This window comes from Chelonoidis abingdonii, chromosome 13 (genome assembly GCF_003597395.2).
Source record: "Chelonoidis abingdonii isolate Lonesome George chromosome 13, CheloAbing_2.0, whole genome shotgun sequence".
In the NCBI taxonomy this organism is placed as follows: domain Eukaryota; kingdom Metazoa; phylum Chordata; order Testudines; family Testudinidae; genus Chelonoidis; species Chelonoidis abingdonii.
The window spans coordinates 32,800,033-32,825,267 of record NC_133781.1 but is presented as its reverse complement, the minus strand read 5'-3'; the positions used below and the strand labels follow the sequence as shown (position 1 = coordinate 32,825,267).

The following is a 25,235-nucleotide window of genomic DNA, read 5'->3' as shown; positions in this document are numbered from 1 at the left end:
GGGGTCGATCACGGACGCATTCCTCCTGCCATGGAGGCACCACCTGCTATATGCCTTCCCTCCGTTTCTCTGGTGCACAAGGTCCTGTTGAAGCTTCGCAGGGACAAAGCGCATCTGATCCTGATTGCGCCTGCATGGCCCAGACAGCACTGGTACACCACCCTGCTAGATCTGTCCATGGCCACTCCTGTTCCCCTCCCTCTCCTTCCAGACCTGATCACGCAAGACCACGGCAGGCTTCGCCACCCAGACCTGCGAGCCCTCGCCACCCAGACCTGCGAGCCCTCCACCTCACGGCATGGCTCCTGGATGGCTAAACACAGTGGAGTTACGCTGTTCTGCTCCGGTACAGCATATTCTCCTCAGTAGCAGGAAGCCTTCCACCCGTTCTACGTATTTGGCAAAGTGGAAACGCTTCTCTTGCTGGTGCTCAGCACAGGACGTTACTCCCTCAGAGGCCTTGATTCCCACGGTCCTAGACTACCTCTGGTACCTTAAGCAGCAGAGCCTGGCAACATCCTCTCTGAAGGTGCACTTAGCGGCTATATCCACTTTCTATCCAGGCGAGGGTGGTCACTCTGTGTTCTCCCACCCCTTGGTCTCTCAGTTCATTAAGGGCCTAGAGCGCCTCTATCCCCCTGTACGTCGCCCTGCCCCTACCTGGGATCTCAATTTGGTCCTGAACAGACTAATGGACCCACCCTTTGAGCCGCTAGCGACTTGCTCGCTCCTGTACCTGTCGTGGAAGACAGTCTTACATCGGCCAGGTGGGTCTCCAAGCTGAGCGCGCTCACTGTGGACCCGCCGTACACTGTCTTTCATAAGGACAAGGTACAACTGCGACCTCATCCGGCGTTGCTCCCTAAGGTAGTGTCTGCCTTCCATACCAACCAAGACATCTTCCTCACGGTCTTCTTTCCGAAGCCCCACTCTTCTCGGCGGGAGCAGCAGCTACACTCCTTAGATGTGCGTACAGCACTCGCTTTCTATATTGAGCGGACGAAGCCCTTCCGGAAGTCTCCCCAGCTGTTTGTGGCGGTCGCGGAACGGATGAAGGGCCTGCCAGTCTCCTCCCAGAGAATTTCCTCTTGGGTAACGGCGTGCATCGGCACATGCTATGACTTAGCTCAGGTCCCTTCGGGCCATCTCACGGCGCATTCTACCAGAGCTCAAGCTTCATCAGCCGCTTTCCTGGTGCACGTGCCTATCCAGGAGATATGCCGTGCAGCGACCTGGTCATCGATCCACACCTTCACGACGCACTACGCGCTGGTTCAGCAATCTAGAGATGATGCAGCCTTTGGCGCAGCGGTTCTACATACTGCCACATCTCACTCCGACCCCTCCGCCTAGGTAAGGCTTGGGAATCACCTAACTGGAATGGATATGAGCAATCACTCGAAGAAGAAAAGACGGTTACTAACCTTTGTAACTGTAGTTCTTCGAGATGTGTTGCTCATATCCATTCCAAACCCACCCTCCTTCCCCACTGTCGGAATAGCCGGCAAGAAGGAACTGAAGGGTGGCCGGGTCGGCTGGGGTATATATCAGGCGCCATGGTGGCGCCACTCCAGGGGGCGCCCAGCCGACCCACCGAGTGTTGCTAGGGTAAAAGTTTCTCCGACGAACGTGCACGCAGCGCGCACACACCTGACTGGAATGGATACGAGCAACACATCTCGAAGAACAACAGTTATAAAGGTGAGTAACCGTCTTTTCATAGTCAGTAGTGAAAATCTGCATTCTAATTGGATTTTTAAAGTTGCCTTGTTTGTCACAGCCAGTTAAAAATCCTTTTCCTCGAAAAAGTGTTCCTTTTACAGATATGTTCTGAATACGCAGGTTCCTGACTAACTGAAAAACAGTTAGCTGATTCTAGTGAGTCAGTAATGGTTCTGTGAGCCACTAACCCACTTCACGAGCATCAAGAGTCACCAAACCTACTTCAACCACCTCCATACAAGATACCAAGCGTGCACACTTCCCTACACTTTCCTCTTTTCCTAATTGATTTCAACCATTTGGACAGCAACATGCAAATGACTTCAGAACCAGACCAGGCTAAAGAAGGGAGGTCACAATACCCCCAGTCTTTAAATGAAGTGCCCATAGCTCAGCCACAAATGGAAAAGCAGCTCCAGAGAAAGGCCTAATTTCACCTCTCTCAGGTCAGTCCTTCCTGCTTGAATTGAATTCCTGTCTCCCAATATTTTTTTCAGATAAATTATGTCTCTACCTCAGTTAAACCAGTTTAAAATCCATTCTGTTCCACTGACATTTACTCCCAAAGTCACAAGAAACCAATAAGGATCAATACATTGCCATGCAAGGCAGTAAGATTCTACACACAATAGAAGGGTCCTATCCAATGCAAATTAATCAAGAAATCATCTCATGTGCATCATAACTGCACAGTAAGGATCAAGATGGGAATGGTGGATAAATAAGGAAATTATCAAGGCTAATCGCTAACAACCAAAGCCTCATCATTTTAAATGAAGCTTCTTAAATGTTTTAAAAATCTTATTTACTTTATATACAACAATATTTTATAGTTATGTATTACAGACTTACAAGAAGAGACTTTCTAAAAATGTTAAAATGTATTACCGGCACGCAAAACCTTAAATCAAAGTGAATAAATGAAGACTCGGCACACCTTCTGAAAGGTTGCCGACCCCTGGTCTAGCCTGTCCTCAACACCCATGTTTAAGCTTTACTAATGTGAAAGCTCAGAGAGAACAGACCCTTCTGTGCATTTCAACTCTAAGAAAGCACTGAGCCCAAGATGTAGGCAGGGTCAGTTCACTGCAATCTGATGTCAGATTCCCATCTAATCTCCACGAGGAGCATTTTCCTGTTACACACAATCTCCTCTTTCACAGAGGTTTTCCTGTGCTACATTTGCCCTGATATGGTCAAAGCAGTTCCAGATTCCCACCATCTCCTGGTACCTGGTGGCCTCTGACAGTTTTCGGTGGATTTCCTCATACACATCAACGTTGAAAGTTCTTTGGACGAATGACAGCGCCATCTTGAGGGCCTCCACCCGCAGCTGCGGACAGTGGTCAGCGATGAACTGCAACCGCTCAATCCGCATCAGGCCGCTGTAACTAGATGCATATTGCTCCAAATCCTGCAAACAAAACCCAGGCCAAGAAAGAGTATCACTAACACAAATACCTGAGTGGCCCACAAGCCCCCTTCTCTATCCTGCACCCCAATCCCACTGGAAAACATTAAACCACTCAGCAGAACATAAAAATTATTAATTTTCCATTTCTGCCTCCCTCAGGGTTTGAGAGATACAATGGTGGGCGGGGGGCAGCAGCTGGGCTCGGGCGGTGATTTAAAGGGCCTGGGGCTCCCCGGAGCAGCTGGAGCCTCTGGCCCTTTAAATCCCCGCCCAAGCCCCGAGCTCCAGCTGCTGTGAGGAGACCTGGGCCCTTTAAATCCCCACCAGAGCTCTGGCAGCGGGGCTCCAGTAGGGATTTAAAGATTCTGGGGCTCCCACAGCAGCCAGAGCCTCTGCCCTTTAAATCTCCGCCCGAGCCCAGCTGCCAGAGCCCCGGCAGGGATTTAAAGGGCCCAGGGCTCCAGCTGCTGTGGGGAGCCTCTGTCTCTTTAAATCACCGCCGGATCTCTGGCAGCTGGGCTTAGGCGGTGATTTAAAGGGCCTGGGGCTCCACACAAATTCAAATATAACACGGTAAAGCAGTGGGGTTCGGGTGGCACTTTAAAGAGCCTGGGGCTCCCCGCTGCTTTACCATGTTATATCCGAATTTGTGTTATATCGGGTCACATTCTATAAGGGTAGAGGTGTACTTGTGAAAATGTCCCCAAATTTGGCTAAGATTTGAGCCCTCTTTTTTGGGGGGTAGGGGTCACAGTTTGCACATGTTCAAAAGACTTGCCAGAACTTCACAGCTATTTTCCCCAAACAGTCTGTCTACAATGAGTATGCTTTAGCCCAAGACTGTAAAGGATCCCCGGTCCATGATACCATCTGCTATACTGGGGTCCCACTGAGGCCGCCCATTCCAACCTGGGCTTCCTCACCCTGTCCTTGCTGGGCCAGGCCTTCAAGTCTTCTCTAGCACACACACAGATAAGGCCACACCCAGCTGCAGACACAGACTGAAATCAGCTCCATGTGGGAGGATTCAGCTCAGCCATTTACCCAGCACTCACATACACACCTCCTTTGGGGTGCAAACCCAAAATAATATTGTCTTGCACTGTATAGAGAGACTTGTACAGTGAAAGCTCATAAAAATCATCAGCTCTCACTGTGGAGGGAGATATGCACAGCTCCCTGCCCCCGCTCCAGATATGAATTGTACAAACTGGTTTATAGAAAACAAAGAAAAGTTTATTAACTACAAAATACAGATTTTAAGTGATAAGAGATAGCAAACAGATCAAAGCAGATAACTGAGCAAATAAAACAAAACACACAAAATAGACTTTATTCGTACATTAAAGAAATTGGCGACAAATAGTAATTTCTCACCCTAAATGTTGTTTCATTCAGATTGCAGCATTTCTTGAAAATAAGCTGCATTGCTTGCAGCTTAAATGTCCAGGTATACCCTTCCCAGTCCAACCTTTCTCAGCCTGGGTCCCAGTCCTTCTCCCCAGATCAGTATTAAGTATTTCCAGTAGTCATCCTGGCCGGGGATTCAGTGAAGGACCAGGGACATTGATTGACTCATGTCATAAACAGATACTTAAGGGTTAATGTCTCTTTTACCTGTAAAGGGTTAAGAAGCTCAGTAAACCTGGCTGACACCTGACCAGAGGACCAATACGGGGGACAAGATACTTTCAAATCTCGGTGGAGGGAAGTCTCTGCTTGTGCTCTTTGTCTTGTGGTTGTTCGCTCTCGGGACTGAGAGGGATGGGACATTTCTGAATCAGTCTCTCATGTTTCAAACTTGTAAGTAATTAGCCAGGCAAGCTGTGTTAGTCTTATGCTTGTTTTCTCAACTTGTAAATGTTTCTTTTTGCTGGAAGGATTTTACCTCTGTTTGCTGTAACTTTGAACCTAAGGCTGGGGGGGGGAGGGTCCCCCTCTGGTCTATAGGAATCTGATTACCCTGTAAAGCATTTTCCATCCTGATTTTACAGAGATAATTTTTACCTTTTCTTTCTTTAATTAAAGCTCTCTTTTTAAGAACCTGATTGATTTTTCCTTGTTTTAAGATCCAAGAGCATTGGATCTGGACTCACCAGGGAATTGGTGAAATCCCTCAAGGCAACCCCGGGGGGAAACAGAGTGCCCCAGACACTGAAATTCTGGGTGGTGGCAGGGTTACCAGATCTAAGCCAGTAATTAGGCTTAGAAGTGTCCACGCAGGTCCCCACATTTGTACCCTAAAGTTCAGAGTGGGGAAAGAAACCTTGACAACTCATTTCCCAGCCTTAAACAGGATTTACATACAGTCTGATCCCCATCCCCCTTCAGTGGAAAAGTACCAGGGTCACTTGCTGGAGGATTCTCTGCAGCTTGAGGTCTTCAAACCACAATCTGAGGACTTCAATAACTCAGACATAGGTTAGGGGATCGTTATAGAAGTGGGTGGGTGAGATTCTGTGGCCTGCATTGTGCAGGAGGACAGACTAGATGATCATAATGGTCCCTTCTGACCTTAAAATCTATAAGTCTATGAGATGATGTCTTGTCCCAGGGGTCATGTTCACATGACCTTGATGTGTCAAAGCAACCATGAGATAAGGTTTATTTGTAATGTCCACAGGAAAGAACTCCAGGAATATGGGAGACCAGCATCTTCAAAGACCCATTGCATGGTCTTTCCTAATGGCCCAATGAGCCTGACTGCATCTGGGAAATGCTCACCAGACAGTAGGCAAACACTTTTGCAATTGATACAGAGCTTATATTCCTAACTTCAGATATAGCAATGATACATGCATACAAATAGGGTAATCATATTCAGTAAACCATAACCTTCCCAATGATCTCACAAGACCTCTCTCGCATAAAACATATCTTAGTTATGCCATTCATATTATAACAATATTTGTATGAAGAATATGGGGTCCAGCATCACACTTTCCCTGAAACAGTTGCAGCTCTGGGATACTGCAGGGCAGGTAGGGTTCAAGTCTGGGTTCAGGCACTAGAAGAGAAACGCAGAGAAACTCTCCTTATGCTTTCAGTGCTCCCTCTGCTGACACCCAGGCAGTTGAAAGCTGCCTGAACCAAAAAATGAGGAGGGGACAAGAGCCAGGAGGGGAGGGGGCCTGGGAGCCAAGGAGGGAAATGAGCAGATGATTAGGGATGGCAGCGCTAAGGAACTGGGAATCAACTGAGAGAGGTTTGACAAGGAACCAGTATGTAGAAGAGAACTGGGACAGAGAGGAGAAGCCTGAGGACTAAAGACTGGCATTGCCTAGGACCAGTGAAGAGAATGGGACTTGGGGAAGAAACAAGACTGGGACAGGGCTGAAAGGATCAAGCCAGCAGCAGAACAAGCAGAAAGGTCTTTGACTCCTGGAGCACACTCCCCCCCCCCCCTCCCCCAAGAGCCTGGAACTGAACCCATCATTCTGTCACCATCTGCGATTATCTGTGAAACCCATTGCCAAAGTGTGGCGCACTGCGTTCTAGTGAGGATACATATAGAGTAGGACAACCTACTACTGCTATCTGTTACTCCATTACCGCTAAAGGTTCAAATCATCTGATTACCTGCGTGGGTGTCAATATGTTACCACGCATAAGGTTGCCAAGTCAAGCACTCAGACATCCAGAAATGCCAAAATTAAGGTTTCCCTTGTGTTTATTAGTTATGACACAGCCTTAATTACACGATCACATCTGTTTCTCCCCCTCCTCTCCCACGCAACAGGACCTCTGCCTAATAAATGCACAGGATGAATCTGCTCTAGATTGTGTAAGATGACTCCTACTTCACTTGCTGCATAAGTTGGAAGTAGTACTTGTGGTTGCCAGAAGAGCTAAAAGCCCTCCCTCAACTGAGTGGGAAGGGCCAGTGGACCCAGGCCACATTGAAAGACCTGTACCTAGGACACTTCTGGGAAAACAGCAGGTCTAAGCCTGCCCATAGCTAATGGAAGAAGGGTAGTGAATACATCAGGGGACTGCAGGAAGAAAAGGATGGTCTCATGGTTAAGACAGCTGAATGCTCCCCTGGAGAACTGCATTCTATCACTGCCTCTTTGCCAGACAGCCTGTGTGATGCCAGGAAAGTCACTTAAAGCAAACTTTTCACAGCTGGCTATTAACTGTTTTATAGATGCCAGTCTTGGTCTGATTTTGCAGAAGAGCTGAGCAATCTCATCTGCCACTGAAACCAATGGGTGACGTGCTTTGAACATATGAAGCATTATATAATGCTACATACACTGAAAAATCAGGTCCTAGATCTCTCAAATTGGGCACTCAAAGTTAATAGAGAGATTAAGGTCAAACATGTCCGTCTCTGTTCCCTATCTATAAAATGAGAATACTACTACCCCCTCATCTCACACAGGTGTTGAAAAAAACATTTGTGAAGCACTCCGGTATTGGAGTGATAATACCAAATTCATGAGGAAATTAATAATTCTGTCTTCAGAGCAGAGTTTGAACAGTGTGCAGACAATAAGCATTGGGGCCACACACTGAAGAACGAGGAAGAAACAAAATAATGAATAGCTGTTCATTAAGTGAACAGCTTAATGAATTTTGTGCCTTGAATGAGGCTGGGGCCCCGTGTGAAAAATTGGATGTGATCATGTAATTAAAGACTACCATAACGCACACTCATAAGGGCAACCTTAATTTTGGCATTTCCGGATGTCTGGGTGCTTGACTTCGCAACCTTAATAGTGTTTTTTTAATGCCAGTTTTGTTTGGAACGCTTGATGCCATTTTAATGCCATTTTCTAACTTTGGAATGCTTGAATTTGCAACCAACTTTTTTTTTAATATTATATTTTGACTGTTTATTTGTATCCTCAGCAGCGGCTGGGCCTTATCCACCATCCTTGCGAAATTAATAAAATACACTGAAGTTGGTCAGTATCTCAGAAAAAAAAGAGGAGTGGCTGTTGAAGGCTCTACCGGAAATGGTACAGGATCAGAATGTTCTGCCTTCTGACATGCGGAGAATGCAGCCCTTCCAAAAACTCTTTAGCTTTGACAATTCCAGATAAGTCTCAGCTGGGAAGCTTGAGCCTCAAGAATAAAAACCCCATTATAATTATACCCTTAAACAAACATGGCTGTAAACTCCTCAGAGTAAAGCGTAAGCCTGAGAAAAAAGGCAGATTCACCTAGTGGTATCAGAGGGATGCAGTAAGCCAGCGTTTCGCAAATGAAGCCACTGTGGCTACCCGGGGTTTTCCTGTGGCCACAACAGTCTCCTGGGCAGAGATGGGGAAGAGGGCAAAGCAGCACCTCCTCCCTGCAGCGCTCAGGGGCAGGCTTCAGCCCTCCCTCCCCCACTTCAGCTACACATACACCTTCAGCCATGGGGTTCTGGGGGTGGGCTTAATCCTCCTCCCCCAGCTGTGAGGCTCTTGCTTCAGCCCCCCTCCAGCTTCAGGGCTTCAGCCCCCCACACCCTGAATCCAGCTGTAGGGCTCCAGCTCTTGGCTTCAGTCCACAGCAGTTGGGCTTCAGCAGGGCCAGCCTTACAGGGTGCAGTGGTAAAGAGGCAAGGAGCGGGATGAGAGGCTATGGAAGGACGTTTGGGGCTATGGGGGAAGAGGCAACAGGGGCTATGAGAGATGGGGAAAGGCAGCAGGGGCCAAAGGCACCAAAATACAACTGTACATTCTTAATTATTGAGTCTGAAAAATCCTACATTAATAAATTACAATGATTTGGACATGTATATGATCATATTTGTTTTCCCTAAAGTCTTTCAGGAAAGTTTGTCAGAACAGCCACTAGCAAGAGTTGGCAACTGCACTCTAAGGCCATCAAAAAATTTGTTGTGAGAACACCTGCACTAAGCCATCTCAGAACATAAGTTACATCAAGGCTATATATATAGTGCACCACCAATATGATGACTTCCAGCCCTCCCCCAGGAGATGCAAGAAAGATTAGCACAGGAAAAGAGGCTATAGGAGAGCTCATTGTTACTCTATCACCTCCCACACAGGAGTTGCTGTCAGACTGCTGTTTAAATATTTACAGGAGGGAAATGAGAGTGGAGTATTCTATAGAGCCTTCAAGGGGAGAGGCCAAGCACAAACATCTCTCTGCCTCTCAATTAGTACGTACCAGAGTTGGGTTTTCCACCACATAGTTGATATCAGGTGCATTCTGCTGATCCTCTTGTGGGTCTACATCAATCTGCATAGGCTCCACTGCACCCTGCGACAGCAAATATGGGGTCAGATATGGTTCGTCTACATCCCCACAGGAAACAGCTTGCTCAAAGATGGGCTCACAATCAAGACAGACTCCATTTAAACACACATGTAATGGAGAAAAGAAGACACTGCTCTTGAAAAATCTTCTCTTTAGGATCCTACCTCCCACACAATCCCATTCCTCAGAATGAAAGGCTCCTCCTGAGTGAGAACTGCTCACTACCATTCACGCACAACTCTTTCCTCCTTCAGTGGCTTTTCAAGCAAGAAAATAAAATGCAGGAGCATGAGAATATCTTCTAAGCACGTAACAGCATCACAGAGATGCATGGCATATTCCAAAATACATCTTTTCTGAGCAGGGTCAGGCAGGTCATCAGCTGAGGGACAGCACTACAAGTAGGGCTTGGAAATACCCACTGCGCACCCATACACCACACCTGCAACTCCCTGAAACTAATACCTTTCTCTCTGGGATCTTATTTAAAAACAAAAAAACCCACAACTCTCTACCTGTTCTGGTTGTGGGGAAAAAAAAAAAAAAAAAAACCATAAAAACCATGAACAAAGTAAGCTGCAGACAGGGTCTGCAGAAAACCTAGAACAGTAGCTGTGGGAGGTGTGAACTGCCCCATTCATCTCTATGAAGAATTAACACATGCTTCAGGCAAAGGCTTGTCTACACAGGGAAATTTACTGCTATATAGTTATAATGACCTGTGTGCAAATTTATTCTGGAACAAGAGTGTCTTTTTCCAGCATAGCATGTCACTTTGAAAGCAACAAACTATACTGGAAAAAGGCATGCTTATTCTGGAATAAGTGTGCCCAGCTGAGGTGTTATACTGGTGTAACTATACAGTGGTATAATTATACCACTATAGTTCTACTTGTAAATTTCCCTGTGCAGACAAGCCCTTGGACTGGAAAGAGTCAAAGACATGGAGAATGTATTGCAAGCAATGACCCTTTTTGATTCCATAAGTCGATAATGCTTCAGAGATAAACACTATATTCCCCCACCCCAGGGTCATATTCAAGCTTTACCTGGGAGACCAAAGCTCAAGGAGGCCAGCAAAAGCAAACAGCACTGAGAATAGGATTTTACATAAACACAGGAACACTGAGTCAGACCGAAAGTCCATCTAACCCAGTATCCTGTCTGCTGACAGTAGCCAATGCGAGGTGCCCCTGAGACAATGAACGGAACAGGTAATCATCAAGTGATCGATCCTCTGTCACTGATTCCCAGCTTCTGGCAAAACAAACAAACAAATCTGCACAATCTACTGCAAGTAATGTCTCATTCTGATGATTTACATGGGCAGAGTTTAGTGTACCACCATCTTTTCTTCCCAAAAATCTGACCTGACTAGAAATTTATCCCATATTTTGATAGACTCTGCTCTCCCCCAGGAATCAAGGGTAGAGAGTGAAATTTTTTTGAGAGGGGTCATGGAAGTTCCAGAATTCCTAGTTCTAAAACAGAGAACCCACTGGTTCCCTCCCCCCCACCCCATTTGCCCTCACATATTGCACAACTCTGAAGTACACAATGCTGACACGACTTGAGTGACAAGAAGATTTAAGTGAACTCTGTCACGGCCCAAAGTAAAAGCAAGCCAAGATAAGTACACAGAGGAGCGTTTTCCAGTTGCCATAGTTTGTTATTCTCTCTCTGGAGAGAGAGACTGCCAGTGATTATATACACCAGTGCTCAGGACAACAATAATGTACAAATCCAGCTGGGAAAAGCCCAGATACAGAACAGGAACAGTCCTCTTCCATCACTATAAAGGGGCAATATCCTGCATCACCCTCACCCATGAGATTCTTCTCCCCAACCCCTCAGCCTCCACGCCCAAGACAGGGAGAAATGCCTTCACCACAGTAACTTTGAATTAGGATTCTGGAGAGAATGCATACAATCAGTTGTTCTCAAATTGGTTATTCATTTTTCAGGTAGTCAGTTTTTGTACAAACATTCACTGTCACAAAGTAGTTAAAACTCAACTCATGCTCACTCACTCAAGTTTTTCTGAACCCACATGAGTGCCCTCTTTTTTAAGGTACCTCATTAAGCAGTGTACAAGCTGACAAGCTGGCACTCAAGCTGAAGTCTCCTGCTGTACTCGGAAGGAAGAGGTCTGACCTACTGCTGTGGGGTGTGCAGTATAGATCTGTCACTGATGAAGAAGCTGAGCTGGGAGCTGAGCTATCCCTCATCCTGTCCTGACTCTCTGCACCCCCTCTCCCTGACACAGAACTTGCCGGCTGCTAAAGGGAAGAAAGACAGTTAACTTGCAGAGGGATTCACAGGGCAGTCCCCTGACATTCCTATGCTTAGCATTCCTACTCCCTTTGGGGTTTGAACAGTGGCTTATAGATTCTTACATTCTTACCTCTTCCCTGAAAGCCTTCACCTCTTCTCTACCTGCTGATTTACTGGGCCCCACTCCCTCACCTCAAGAGCTTCCATGTAACTGGCACACAGTGAATATTGCTTTAGAAATAAATAGATCTGAAAGCAGCCCAGCAAAACTGCTATAATTATTGGGAACACTGTCCCTTCCTTCAACATACTTGTTTGGATGTTGTTCATGTAATGAGTGGTATAAGCAAACTAGATTAATCTCCCTGAATTTTCTGCTAACCAGTTGTTTCACAACACCTGGTCCAGTTCTGTTGGCAGGTATGTACAACTCCTATAGAAAGATCAGCAGACAGGAGAAGTTTAACATCATAGTCCAATAAAATAAAAGTAGCTAAAGCATAGTTCTCAAGAAGTAGAATAAAGTAACCAGCAGCTATTGTAACGTACATGGTACGTTGCAGAGTGGAGCCAGCAGTAACTATTGTAGTATATAATAGGGGAGGACAAACTGTGGCTCAGGAGCCACATGTGGCTTTTACCACTAAAGTGCACTTTCCCCCTCCCCGCATTCTCCACCAACCAGACTGGCAGAAGGGGAGCTAAGGACCTCTGTCTTGCAGCAGAGTGGTAGAGTAGGGGCTTCTGCCCAGGAGGGAAGGGAGTCTCAGGGTTTCTGCCCCATATGGCACACCTGCTGCTGCAAGGGGCTTCAACAGGAGTTGGACTGAAGCTGCTGGGACAGTCAGCTCCCACGGGGATGAAGCCCCAAGTCCCAGGAGGTGAGCCCCAGCTCTCAAACGTCTGAGGAGTGTCATATGTGGTTTGGAGGATCAGTAAGTTTGGCCACCCTAGTATATAAAGTCAGAATAGCACCAGAATTTTCTGCAACTAATTTCGTTTAGGGACCTTAGACGTCAGCAGCTATACGTTGTAAAGGAAAAAAACCTGAGGCATAAATAGCTACAGTTAATATTACAAAACATCGTTTTCAACAGGCCAAGGCTACGCACACAGAGGCAGGGCTAAGAAAGAGCCCGCAATCCAGCGTGCACAGTGAAACAAACCCCGCCTCGAGTCAGCCCAAACAGCTCCGGATTATGGCAGAGCCGCCCCAGACCACAGCAGCTGGGCCCCGTTAAAACGAAACGCCAGGAAAAGCCCGAGGCCGTCAGCCGCCTCTTGCGCAGAGCCCCGGGAGCGAACGGTCCCCGCCGCTGCCAGCCCCGGGTCCCGATCACAGCAGCCGCCACGTCCACCCCGGAGCCAGCGCGGACCCGCGGGCCGCCCCGCAGCGCTGCCAAGCCGGGGGGTCGGAGCGGACCCCGGAGGAACATGAAACCGGCTCCACCGCGCGGGGGCCGGGGCCGGGGCCGAGCCACAAGCCAGCGAGCGTCCGGCAACGCGGCACCCACAACCCCGACCCGGCCCGCGGGAGACTTTTTACCTGTAAATTAAAGACCTGGACGGGCAGCGGCATCCTCCCCCGCAGCCTTCACTTCCGGCTCACCTCCTGCTCCGTGCCTTCCGGTTAACTTTCACTTCCGGGTCACATTGCCCGGCCGTGGGCTCTGGCAGGTGAAGCCCTTAAAGGGCCCGCGGCCCCTCTGCCGCTCGGGAGGTATCGGACTCTGAGCCGACCGGCGAGGGTAAGGGAAGCGACCCCCACCCCCGAGGGCGCGGCGGGGAGAAGCCACGGTCTGGCCCAGAGTGACCATCGGAGGTGGGGGACGCTCCTGGTTTCTCCAAGCCTGCAGCTCCCTCCTGGGTACCCACGAGACCTACGGAGTGCAGTGCCTCCGGGACATCCCGCCCCCCGCGTGATCCCCCACGTGTAGTGCCCCCCCACGCCCAAGTCATCCCCCAACCCACGTGCAGTGCACCCTGTGACATCCCACACCCCACGTGCAGTGCCCCCCACCCCATGTACAGTGCCCCCGTGACATCCTGCACCCCACGTGCAGTTCCACCCACGCCCAGGATATCCCCCACCCTGCGTGATCCCTGTGTGCAGTGCCCCCCAGGGACATACCCCACCCCACCCCACTTACAGTGCCCCCCGAGCCCAGGTCATACCCTACCCCACGCAATCCCCCATGTGAAATGCCCCGAGACATTCCCCACCCCACGTGAAGTGCCTCCTGAGCCCACAGCACCTTCCCCAGAGCACCGAGGGTGACCTGCATCATTGTTCTATGTTCTATCGGTCTGGGTGCTTGCTGTGCCCATCCTGGACAGCAAGAGCACAGGGAGCGCCCTGTAATGCACAGACCAGGGCCGCAGCTGCAGCCTCGAGGAGCCCACGGGTTCTCAGAGACACAGATCTGACCCCAGAGCAGAAGATGCTTGTCCCGAGGCCAGTGTCCCAGGCCACCCAAACAGATGAAAGGTAAAATGAGTCCAGCTCAGCCTCTTCTGTAATATTTATAGATCAAGCAAAAAGTGAAACAAAAAGACTGACACAGCCTGAATGTGTTTAATAGGGTGGGTTGACACGTTTGGGGAGGTCTCAAGTCAGCATAACAACCAGCTGAAGTAGTCTAGAAATAGAAGGAAACATGAGGAAAACAGTTTATAGTTGGAATCACTGTAAATATGTTTTAACTGGGTAATTTTAAAGAGGAAATGTTGCTGCACCTTTCTGGATGGTGCTTTTCCAGGGGTCACTTGACAACTTGTTTAGGAACCTGTGGCTGGAACAGTTTGCAGGTGAAGAGCAAGGTTTACAATCATGGCTGTTGCCACCTGCTTTGGGCTATAAGATATACCTTGAAAAAGAGGAAATCAGTGACATCAGCACCTACATCTGGTTCTGCTGAACCCTGAACTCCACATGGGATATGAAACAGAACTGCCTGTTGCCACACCATCTCTTGGGTGACATCTCCCTTCTTCATCTTTTTTCTTTCCTATCATTTCCTTTTGGTCTTCTATCTAATAAGAGTCAGGTTTAGCCAGCCAAGACAAATCCATCTTTTGCAACACTGCTGTAATGAAAAGACAAGCTGTAAACAATGTTCTTAGCCCAACTAGTAAAAGTTTGCTATATCTGACAGTCTAATAAGACAGTATGCTGTGACTATAACTTTCCAGCAACTGATTTACAAACAAAAAACTCCACTGAAATAGAAGCTGCGCTTTCTACCTTTGCTAGCTTTTCTTTCTCCCTTCTTGTGTGTTTTGTCCTGACGGAAACAGCAACAACTTTAAGTGAAGACTGGATGTCTTTCTGAAACGTGGTATGACTCAAATAAAAGCTATGATCTTGATGCAGAAATTAGTAGGTGTGGTTCTTTTGCCTGTGTTGTGCAGATCAGACTAGACTCAGAGGATTATAATGGCTCCTTCTGGCCTTAAAATGTTTGACTATGAACAAGTCAAGACAGTCTAAACTGATTTTTTTTTCACTTGTCCCCAACATGGACAGTTAAAATCATCTTTAATACCACTTAAAAAGATGATCAAACAAGGGACTTCCCCCCTTTTAAGCTATACACAGAAAGAGAATAAGTGAAGTTCTTTAAATACAGATTTTACTTAACTCCTTAAATTTCAAATGCTTTGACTGATTTTTCTTTTTCTGTGTGTTTAATAAAAAGTTAAGTTTTTAATGATAGCTGTTACAGTGTAAGTGAATAATAACTTGATACAAAACCCCAAAACACAATTAATGGTCTACTGTTGTAGCAGCAAGCAAGGGACTTGAAACAAGGTCAGAGAGTGACAGAGATACCATTATCAATATAGCAATATCTATAACTGAGAGTGGGTGTTGGTGTTAGTATAACTGGGGTGGTGCTGAGGCTATGGTGAATAGGGACAGCAATGTATGTGCACTGGGGAAAGGGTGGTTAGGGAAAAAGAAGTGTTTTGAGGTAGGATGTAAAAGAGGAAAGTGAGGTTTCACGGGGCAGAGCCAAGCAGATGTTCCAGGCATAGAACACACCTAACTCTGCAAAATATAGCAAGAGTGTGATGCAAGTCTGTCCCACACAGCCCTCAACCTCTCCTGTTTTCTCCTGCAGAGCTGGGATCCATTCTATGTGACGCAATGTCCCAACTGTACAACATGGCAGGAGCCCTGGGGGCTGAAGAATGACACTTTCCTGCACTGGTCTCAGTAAAATCTGCTTCCTGCTGTCCGTGACCTTCTGTGCTTTCCTTCTCTTGCTAATCCCCAAATTCCAGACTACCTGGAGACACAGGGGCTATCCACAACCCCGTCCACCACCTCCTTTTAATGCTTCCTGCAAAAGTGAGTTCCACCACCCGCAGGCAGAGCCCAGCTCAACAGGCCATTTGGACAGTGAAGGAACTGATATTACACACAGTGTGAAAGATGAAACTGTAGAAAAATGGGGGGATTACAGCCTACGGTCTGGGGGATCCAGCCTGAAACTTGAGGAGCAGGATTGGAGCCCCACCAGTCCTCTTCAAACTATGTTGAAGGACCACCGTGGACCTGCAGATGATTCCATTAAGGAGAATCTGGAGCTGCAGGATATTTTTATTGCTGTGAAAACTACAAGAAAGTATCATAAAAGTAGGCTGGACTTGCTCTTCCAAACCTGGATTTCGCAGGCCAAAAGACAGGTGAGAGTTCCTCACAGGGATAGGACAGTTATAGTGGGAGCCCCTCCCTCTGTGACTGCAGGTTCAAGATCTGCCATAATCCCACTGCCCTCCATGGTCATGCTGCAATTTCACTCTGTGTATTCCTTACCAGTTCATTAAACATGTTCTTCCTGCAGGATTAGGAATTGAGTTGCTGTAAATAGGCCAGCTGACCAAAAGCCTAAAATGAGCTGCTACTGGGTGGTAGAACATTAGTCTGGATGCACAATCTGTCTTCTTGTGGCCTGGGTCTGTAACTTGTGCAGGAGTGTTCTTGGGATTGATTTATGCTTGGATAATTATAACCTTGCAAGGCAGACTCTATTGAGCTTGAAACTAGCAATCAGAGCTGAATCCACAGTGGTGTAAGATAACATCTCCAAATTCACTTAAAATAAAAGGCTGCAGGTCCAGAGAGATGCTGCAGCTGGGGAAAATGTGCCAAGCTTAGTTTAATGGAGGGAGCCATTGCATAGTCATCCACAATTCCTGATGCTAGTGTTGATGTGTCTGAGCCAATACTTTCAGACGATATGCTCTTCAGTACAGTGACTGGGTCTTTGTATGCTGTCCCTTAATGTAGAAGTTTCAATGCATTTGTGGAGATTAACAAAATCCTATCCAGATGTTATGAATCTTCTCCACCTGTCTGGGGCAGGATATTGCTACCAACTGGATCTTTTTTTCCCCTTAAATTTCATTCTTCCCAGAATTCTGTTGATTCCTCTAGGCCCATTGACTATGTGGGGCAATATCCAGCCAAGCGGGTGTGCTATCTTTTAGGATGGGGTGAAAGAGGAGATTGCAGAGGAAGAAACTCCTGAAAAACAGCTTGTTCCTGAACTTGGGATGCCTCAGCCCTGCCCGGAGACAGGAGGGTAGTTCTGTCTTGGATTCTCTCCTAAAATTGCGAGTGAGGGATCCAGTCAATACTGAATGTGCTGGTGGTTTTTCTGATGTAGAAACCAATCCAATAGGCAACAGACTAAGTTAATACCAGTTCTTTTCACAATGGCCACTGAAAAATAACTAGATAAATTACTAGCAATTCTAACTGGGGACTGAGTGAAGCTAAAATTAATTGGTCCATTTCTGAAATCTTTGGAAAGGGAAGCCCCTTTTTTCTTAATGTCTTTGTGTCTCCCACAGACGTTTATATTCACAGATTGGGAAGACCGTGAACTGCGCCTAAGAGCAGGTAAGCCGTGTAGTTCAAAATGCACACTTGCTCCTTTGACTATGGATGCTGACTTGCTGCAATCCTCTCCCTCGAGGGGCCTCATTCTGTGCTGTGCATGTGATTGGTGAAAGGGAGCTGGAAGCTCAGAGGGGGAAAATGCTGTTTCCTTCTTTCATAATTTGGATTTGTAGGACCTTTATCAACATCATTCACTGGGTTAATCGTTACATTTACTTTTTTTCTTTCTGTTTGTAAGTTTCAGTGTAGCTGTTTGAGGGTTAATGTACACGATCCCTCTTGTGCATTGTCCCTGTACATGACTCATCTTCCCTGCTGTCTGGCTCCATATTCACATGCTCTTCACCCTATGTGCTACATGCTCACTCTGTAAACACCACTCACCCTACATGCAGCTCTCTACATGTGCATTGCATGTGCACCATGACCATGTTTCAGGTTCGTGCTCCAGAGGTGCACATGCTCTCTCTCCCAGATTATACATTCACTCCAACCTTGACCATTTTGACCTTCATTTCTGTAGGAGATCACATGATCAACACCAACTGCTCTGCTGTTCACACCCGCCAGGCACTCTGCTGCAAGATGTCTGTGGAATACGATAAATTCCTCGAATCTGGGAGAAAGTATGTGAGACTCATTGTTCCAACTGTTGCTTTGTTCACTTCAATTCTGAGTCCCAGGGAGGTCCCAACATTCTCCTTTCTAGTTCCAGTAATGAGTAAGCATGGTCCAGGCTGTGATCCCAGAGGGTGGTGGTGATGAGCATAGAGAAAGTATAGCAGCAGAAAGAGAAACACTTATAGACAAGAGTCAGGTGAAAGGCTATAGGGAGGAAGAGCTCACAAGCGGCCTACTGACTTCAGCCTCTCTCCTAGAGTTGAAAAGTATTGGGAGCTTTGGCTTGTAACTTCTGTGTTTTCAGTCTGAGGGCCTCTTTTTTCCAGTCACTTTGCCCCAAATCTGAGAGACTAAGATCTTCACTGGAGAGAACTCAGTACATAGAAACTTTACATCGTTTCCTCAGTGCCTCGGCTGTACGATTGTGTCTGCCCTGCTTTGTCTGCAGATGGTTTTGCCATGTGGATGACGACAACTATGTGAATCCACAGAATCTCCTGCGCCTCTTGTCTGCCTTCTCACACAGCCAGGATGTATATGTGGGGAGGCCAAGCCTGGACCACCCCATTGAGGCAGCTGACCATGTCCGGAGTGATGGATCAGTAAGCATGCTCTGTAACTGTCCCTTCTGCCCCCCTCCCCAAGCCTCTGAGCTTTTAAGAAGGGGAACAGTTCACAAGATCCCATGTACAAAAAACCTCTGAGTTAATTTGCAATTTACAAATGGTCTTGTGAGCTGAACAGGGATTCTTCTCCCTTGACGGGTAGCTGCAGGAGAACAGGCTCTCCCTACTTCAACATTTGGGTGTGAGGAATGCTCCCTTAGCACCCCTCAGAGCCAGGTCAGTTTCTGCAGTTATTGCCATTCAGTTCTGGGAGCCTTCATTTTGATACTCTTTTACTCATGATTATTAATCACATTTTTACAGTAATGCCTAAATACCAACCAAGAATAGGACTCAGTTGTGCTAGGCACTGTACAAACACAGCAGTAGTAGCCAGCCCCCACCCCCAAAGAACTTACAGTCAAAACAGACGAGACAGACAGGGGGTAGGGAAAGGGTAGAACACAGAAGTAGAGTGAACAACGTGGTGACAGCAAACATCATGTTAGTTCAATGGCTTTTTGGGAGGAGGTAGTTAGGAGGGGACCTGTGAAAAGGAAATAAAGGTGAAGGGAGTGGGAACTCTGAAGGACAGGGAAAAGGAAGGGAACAGGTCAGGGGAGAAGAGGGTAAGAGGGACAACTATGGTATGAAGCTAATATGAGGAGATTAAGGGAGGAGAAGGGGGGAGGGAGAGAGCCGGAGCAGACAGCCAATCAGCATAGGCAGAAAAAGTCCAGTCAAAACTGTAGAGTTCTCTGAATGTCAGGCTCTCGTGCCTAGAAAGTAACATCTCAGTACTTCATCTGCTGCCATCCTGCACTAACCTCAGGAGATTATACAATCGCTCTGTGACTTGTTTGGGAATGGTCACTTCCAGTATTGAGCAATCATTTTCCTGGAGCCCCAGTGTGTCTCAGTCACAAGATACATGAGCATCTCTATCTTGAGGAGCAAGTACCAAGTTGCCAGGCCAGCAGATAAATTCCCTGGCAATGCATCCAGGCGAACTGGCCTGTTATGAAAAACCCTGCATGATTAAGTAGTCTCCTCAGCCTTAATCACTTGGCTCTAGCAGGACTCCTCTGATTTCCCCAGAGAAGCTTATTCCAGGCTGACTATGACTCTGGAGGGCAGAGGACCATACAGAGGGTTGCACAGGGGAGTTGGGCTTCTCCTCAGTTCTCCACTGGGACTCTGGTTTTCCATTCCCTGTATGTTCCCTGTTTCACTGAGACTCCACTGGCCCTGTGGTGGCAGCTGCAAGGTGATAAGAGTTGCCTTATGAGAGAATGTCTAGCTTCCAGGAGTTCAAAGAGGCAGGGGTAGCCCAAAGTCCAGATATTTGCTCAGATCATGTGTCCAACGTGCTGCAGAGCAGAAGATCCTTTTCCCTACCCAGGCAGATGGGAAAAGCTGAGTATCATTAACAAGTGTCTTTTTTTTTCTTGTTGCTTTTGCTGTTCACTAGACAACCGTGAAGTTCTGGTTTGCCACAGGTGGAGCAGGGTTCTGTATCAGCAGAGGCCTTGCCCTGAAGATGAGTCCCTGGGCCAGGTAAATGCACCTCAGTAGCAGAGACCCCATGGCTTCGATAGGATTAAGGGTGCATTTGACTCTCCAACTCCATCCTCTCTCCTGACAGCTTGGGTAACTTCATCAGCACTGCAGAGAGGGTGCGTCTTCCTGATGACTGCACCATTGGTTACATCATCGAGGGGCTGCTGGAGGTGAAGCTGCTGCACAGCCCCTTGTTCCATTCCCATCTGGAAAATCTGCAGAGACTACGAGGCGAGTCAGTGCTGCAGCAGGTAAGGCGAAGCCTTGTGCCTTGCTCAAAACGGGCCCTGGTCTTTGAGACACTCCTCAGTCTGATCAAAAGAAATCATCTCTGCAGGTGCAGCTACCTTCTCCCTGGTTTTCAGGAAAGGCAGATGGTATCAGGCCTGTAATTTCACCATTACTACAAGCTGCTTATGTAGTTGACCAGGGCAGTCCCATGTCTACCTCCTGCATTTGGATAACAGGAACATTTCTGTCCTGGCCAGCTGGGTCACCTTTAGTTCTCCCTTTTTCTGACTGTCCCTTCCAGCCCCAGCCATGCTGTTACCTTGCCACCTCTGTCTTCTTCCTTTCCATTCCTGAGGCACATGAAATTACAGTACACCTACGAAAGCAAGAGATTTGCATTTTTTCCTGGCAAAGTGATTCAGCCTCAGCTTTAATTCATACCAATAATGGGGACATCATTAAATGTCTGTCTGATTATTTATTAAATTATATGGAATCTCTTAAGAGAGTGACTTGTCTGCATATCAAGTGTTAAGCTGCTAAAGAGTTTCTTCAGTATTGGTTCTGAGTATTGAAATACATAAGCTTGTTTAAAGATAATTACTTCTGCAGCATCTTCTTTGATTGACAATAGGTGGTGCTGTAAAGCTGCCCCACATTAAAATTCCTCCACTGCTTATCTACGTACACCCTAAACAAGAACACAGGTTTCCACCCACAGAATACCCATTCAAATTGTTCTAACAGTTTTATTAGGCAATAAAAATGCACTTTCAGAGCCACAGATCTGGTGTAATCACACCAGAAGTAAGCGGTGATGAATCTGGCCCTCCCTTTGTGATCGCCCTTTCTCCTGAGATTAACTTTAACAGCTAATCGAAAATCTTGTTGCTCCTAAAGATTATCAGAGAACTGAACTCTTAGGCTATAGATTTAGGAAATATGTAGTGCAGCCTCCATATGGAAGAATGGTTTTATTGTTAAGATACTGGACTCAGGCTTCGGAGATCTGTTGCCAGCTGTGCCATACTCTCAGTGTGACCTTGTGCAAGTCATTTAACTTCTCCATGCCTTCATTTTCCCACTGTAAAATGAGGATAATATGACTGATCTAACAGGAGTGTCTGTAAGGATGAATTTATTATTGTTTTGTTAGGCATTCAGACATTATGGCAATGGGTGCCACACTAAAGATTACATGCAAAGTTGGTTAGGTGTTATCTTCTCCACCACGGCTGCTTACCTAAGCTTTTCTTGTCTCTTTCACTCTGTTTGATTTCTTCTTCCTGTTCTGCTTTGGATGGTCAGCAAGTTCTCTCAAAAGGCTTCTATCCTAAGTTAACCATTATGACAAAGCGAACTATCACCTTTTATGTGTAACTTCTGACACCCAGATCACATAGGATGTCTCTTTCTCTTTAGATCCTCCTCATTCCTCATTAAGACCTCTTCCACTCAGTCACTCTCTAGTATGTTGCAGGTTCTGACTTTACGTTTGCTTTTTCAGGTCACCCTGAGTTATGGGGGCCCTGAGAACAAACACAATGTTGTGAGTATGGCAGGAGTGTTTGGCTTGCAGCAAGATCCAACCCGGTGAGTACCTCCTTCCAAAACAAATTCTGCTTGTCCTGTCTATATCTACAGACTGCAGAAAACTCAAGCACACAAGCTGGGTCAGCATTTCTTATATTGCCTCCACACTCCAGTTGGGTTATGGCCAATTTCCCTGCAATTTTGGGATGCGTGAACATTCCAAGAGTTTTGGCTGAGGTGTCCCCAAACTGATGAGCTTATGTCTCATGTTATCTTCTCATCTTTCTCTTTTCACAGATTCAGATCTGTCCATTGTCTTCTCTATCCTGACACTACCTGGTGTCCCACTAAAAATATACTCTGACCTCAGACCTAACCTTGACAGTTGGTATCTTACCTGCACGAGATTGGACAGGGTGCTTTTCCTGGAGATCAACAAGAAAAATCTACAAAAGTAGATCACTTTTGTAGATCACTTCATTCCCATGGCAGGAGTGTGAGGCCTCATCAGCTGCTGTCTTGAAACATCCCAAGGAAGAAACTCTCCTTCGCTTTGCGCTCTGGTCTTCCAGCAATTCATATGTCTCTAAGGTTAAGCATAGGCCCCCTCCTACTTCCTGTGTGGTTTTATCCATGCTTTGCTAGTTAAAAGCTCTGTGGCTATCACATCTGTTTGTACCTAAAAAATACAGAATGGAATGCAGTGCCTGGAATCGTAGCACTGGAACTAGTGTTCTGAATAGGGCTTCTAGAGAGCAGTCCTCCTGCTGCTGAAATTCCAGGGCAGAGTGCAGAGCCCATGGTGGGGAGGGAGGGATTTTTAATTTGGCTCCCTTGGAAGCAGAATGATTCAAGAACTTCTCCAGTTTATTTTTTCTTGTCCCAATGTCTGAGCTGTGCAGGAATCTAGCTGAAACATCTGCACTTCCAGTGAGGCATAGATGTGTTAACCAAGAACAAAATTATGCCAGTCTGCCCTGTATGACAGGCTGAGGACCACATCTCCTTTAGCCCCTCTGGTCTCCTGAGTCTGGTTTCCATGAGGGTAGCACACTTGGCTCTCTTTCTGGTTGAAAGATGGTGGTGATTTTCCATGATGGGCTGCAGATCCAAAGGTGCTTGGTCTTGGCTCATACTATTTCCTGGCAGTTTGATACTGAGAGAGATGTTTGTGGGAATACTATTAGGTCCCTCCTCCCAGTGTAATCCACAGCATGGTCCCTGGTTGGCATCTGATCCTGGGTTGCTAAAACAGCCTGCAGCCTCCTTCCTGCTTCTGCAGTCTTGCTGCATCCCAAAGCCTATGTGGGAGGAGAAACCTGGGTTAGCTGCAATGCCCTGAGGTGTTGTCATTTAGGGCCTTTGACAGGACTGGTGTGACCACCCAGGCCAGTTACATAAATGGACCTTTGAGCTTCAGGCCTGGGGAAGATCTATGTTCACTTTTCCTCTGCAAGCTAGCCAGGAAGAGATGCTCCAGAAGAAAGGCTTGCACACTCCAAGTGAGGGGCTCAGCCTGTTGTCTGCAGAGCTTCTGCTGTAGGATTTGCCAGTGCTCTGTAAAGGAAAAGGAGTTTGGTTTTCACGTGGGAAAAGAAGGGACTCCAAAAGTCTCTTGTTTTTCTCTTAGTCCACACTGAGGCTTGCACACTCCGTTGCTGGCATGGTTAGGAAGAGCAGTGTCTAGATCTTCACTGGTTCCTGGTCCTAATGACTAACACTGAAATGGGGGGAAAGCAGCAGAATTACATATTGGCAAATTGTAATTCCAAGCACTGTGACCTGAGCGTGAAGCTGTCGGGAAGGAACTCTTAGTTTCTAATTCTGTCTCTGCCACCAATGCACTGTGAGGTTGTGGGTGAGTCATGTGACCTCTCCCATTTGTAAAGTGGGTAGAGTATATAGGCACACCTCTAAGGTATGCAGTCATGAGGCTTCATGGAGTTGTGTAATTCTTTCTGAAGAGGATTATTCCCATCACTCTCTAACAAAGACCCTTTACGATTTAGCCATGCATATTTTGCTGCTTTCTAAAGAGACTTCTTTGCCCTCCTTCATGCTTCCTGATGTGGCACTAACTCCATTCTTTGGCCAAGAGGCCAGGCTGGGAACATCAGTGGTCCATCTAGCCGAGCCTCCTTTCTCAGACAGTGGTCAGAACCAAATGCTACAGAAGATGCCGTAAGAACCCTGAAGTAGGCATATGTGGAATAACCTGTCTCCACCTTAGGTGTCCTCCTGATCGCTTAAGCCTGAAGTCTAATATCCCTTCCAAAAATTTTGTCATTAATTACAACTGGATATTCTTGATAGCCATATAAATATCCAGTCCTTTTTGAATCTTAAGTACTTGGCCTCAATGCCTGTCTTCCAGTGGCAAAGAATTCCATAAATTAATGGGACTCTGTGCCTCTGAACACTGATTAACTGCTTCTTTACTGCAGCGTCTGTTCCTGGTCCATGGACTGCCCTGGAATGGCATCTTGCCAGATATACATGTGACAGATCAGTTAAGACTAAGGCCTGATCCTACTGCTATTCAAGTCAATGGCAAAACTCATACTGATTTCAGTAGCACCAGGACAGAGTCTTAAAAGTTTGGTCCAATACTCTTCCTGATTCCCAGGGCTGAGCATGCCTCCTCTTTGGCATGCCCATAACTGAAAAGCCTATAGGCTGGGCTTGGAAAAGAAATGCATGCCTCCCGTATGGCAGTGCAGAGCACTGGCCTTTAACAAGCCCTTGTTTGGGCTCCTTTTAAGGTTTTTCATAAATGTTCCTAATATGGTAGCCGCTGCTGCCATAAGATGGGAGTGTTCCAGGCAAACTGGCGTTTCTCATCTAAAGTGTTTTCTTTTAATTAAATAAATATTTAAAGGTGGGCCAGGTTTTCAGTGTCCTCTGTTAAGTTCCCTGACATCAGTAGCAATATATGCAGTAAATCTCTAACACTCAACATCAGCAACCGGCCCTGAGCCTCGCACGCCCCACAACTATTGCCTTGTGTCAAATTTAGTCCCTACCCAACATCCACCAGCCCTCAAAATGTCTGCCAATGCCAAAGCCACGTGTGATTTCTTGTTTCAGCCCTCAAAGGGCTGCAAAGAATTGTGGGATTTAGGCAGTGTTGGGGTCCTGTGAGGGAGGA

The 25,235-nt window shown here is 46.9% G+C and overlaps 2 protein-coding genes and 1 long non-coding RNA gene across 11 annotated transcripts in view; 1 reads left to right on the top strand and 2 right to left on the bottom strand.

Annotated features, from left to right (window-relative positions):
* Positions 1 to 13,269, bottom strand: part of GPS1 (G protein pathway suppressor 1) — a 50,499-nt gene extending 37,230 nt beyond the window's left edge. For 4 of the 5 annotated variants that reach the window (XM_032764479.2, XM_032764475.2, XM_032764476.1 and 1 more), the window contains exons 1-3: positions 13,173 to 13,269; positions 9,263 to 9,355; positions 2,955 to 3,136 (exon numbers count right to left, since the gene is read on the bottom strand). In XM_032764479.2, the coding sequence (XP_032620370.1) occupies positions 2,955 to 3,136; positions 9,263 to 9,355; positions 13,173 to 13,205 (308 nt within the window). In that variant the 5' untranslated portion in view covers positions 13,206 to 13,269. Of the gene's footprint in view, positions 1 to 2,954; positions 3,137 to 9,262; positions 9,356 to 11,427; positions 11,596 to 13,172 lie in introns of those variants that run through there. The other variant, XM_032764481.2, reaches the window with a different exon arrangement.
* Positions 13,266 to 24,969, top strand: RFNG (RFNG O-fucosylpeptide 3-beta-N-acetylglucosaminyltransferase). Of its 5 annotated transcripts, XM_032764484.2 has the most exons (10): positions 13,303 to 13,374; positions 13,964 to 14,114; positions 15,751 to 16,318; positions 17,489 to 17,537; positions 18,061 to 18,163; positions 18,607 to 18,760; positions 20,235 to 20,320; positions 20,409 to 20,574; positions 22,062 to 22,147; positions 22,385 to 24,969. In XM_032764484.2, exons 3-10 carry the CDS (start codon positions 15,821 to 15,823, stop codon positions 22,449 to 22,451), a joined length of 1,209 nt encoding a protein of 402 aa, XP_032620375.1. In that variant the 5' UTR covers positions 13,303 to 13,374; positions 13,964 to 14,114; positions 15,751 to 15,820; the 3' UTR covers positions 22,452 to 24,969. The 5 variants fall into 5 exon arrangements, with proteins under 5 accessions (XP_032620377.1, XP_032620375.1, XP_032620376.1 ...); XM_032764486.2 differs by lacking the exon at positions 13,964 to 14,114 and having other exon boundaries at positions 13,266 to 13,374; XM_032764485.1 differs by lacking the exons at positions 13,303 to 13,374; positions 13,964 to 14,114 and adding an exon at positions 14,515 to 14,602.
* LOC142047680 (uncharacterized) lies at positions 14,215 to 20,228 on the bottom strand. The gene is made up of 2 exons (XR_012656952.1): positions 19,591 to 20,228; positions 14,215 to 14,712 (listed from the first exon to the last, which is right to left on the bottom strand). It is a non-coding gene; the product is annotated as an uncharacterized LOC142047680 (long non-coding RNA).
* Positions 24,970 to 25,235: the final 266 nt, after the last annotated feature.

Bases quoted from the DNA above. Each gene is read 5' to 3' on its own strand.
- RFNG (XM_032764486.2), top strand. From the start codon at position 15,821: ATGACACTTTCCTGCACTGGTCTCAGTAAAATCTGCTTCCTGCTGTCC. The intron at 18,164-18,606 runs GTATGTGAGACT...CTTTGTCTGCAG, and splicing joins TTCCTCGAATCTGGGAGAAA to ATGGTTTTGCCATGTGGATG. The intron at 18,761-20,234 runs GTAAGCATGCTC...GCTGTTCACTAG, and splicing joins ATGTCCGGAGTGATGGATCA to ACAACCGTGAAGTTCTGGTT.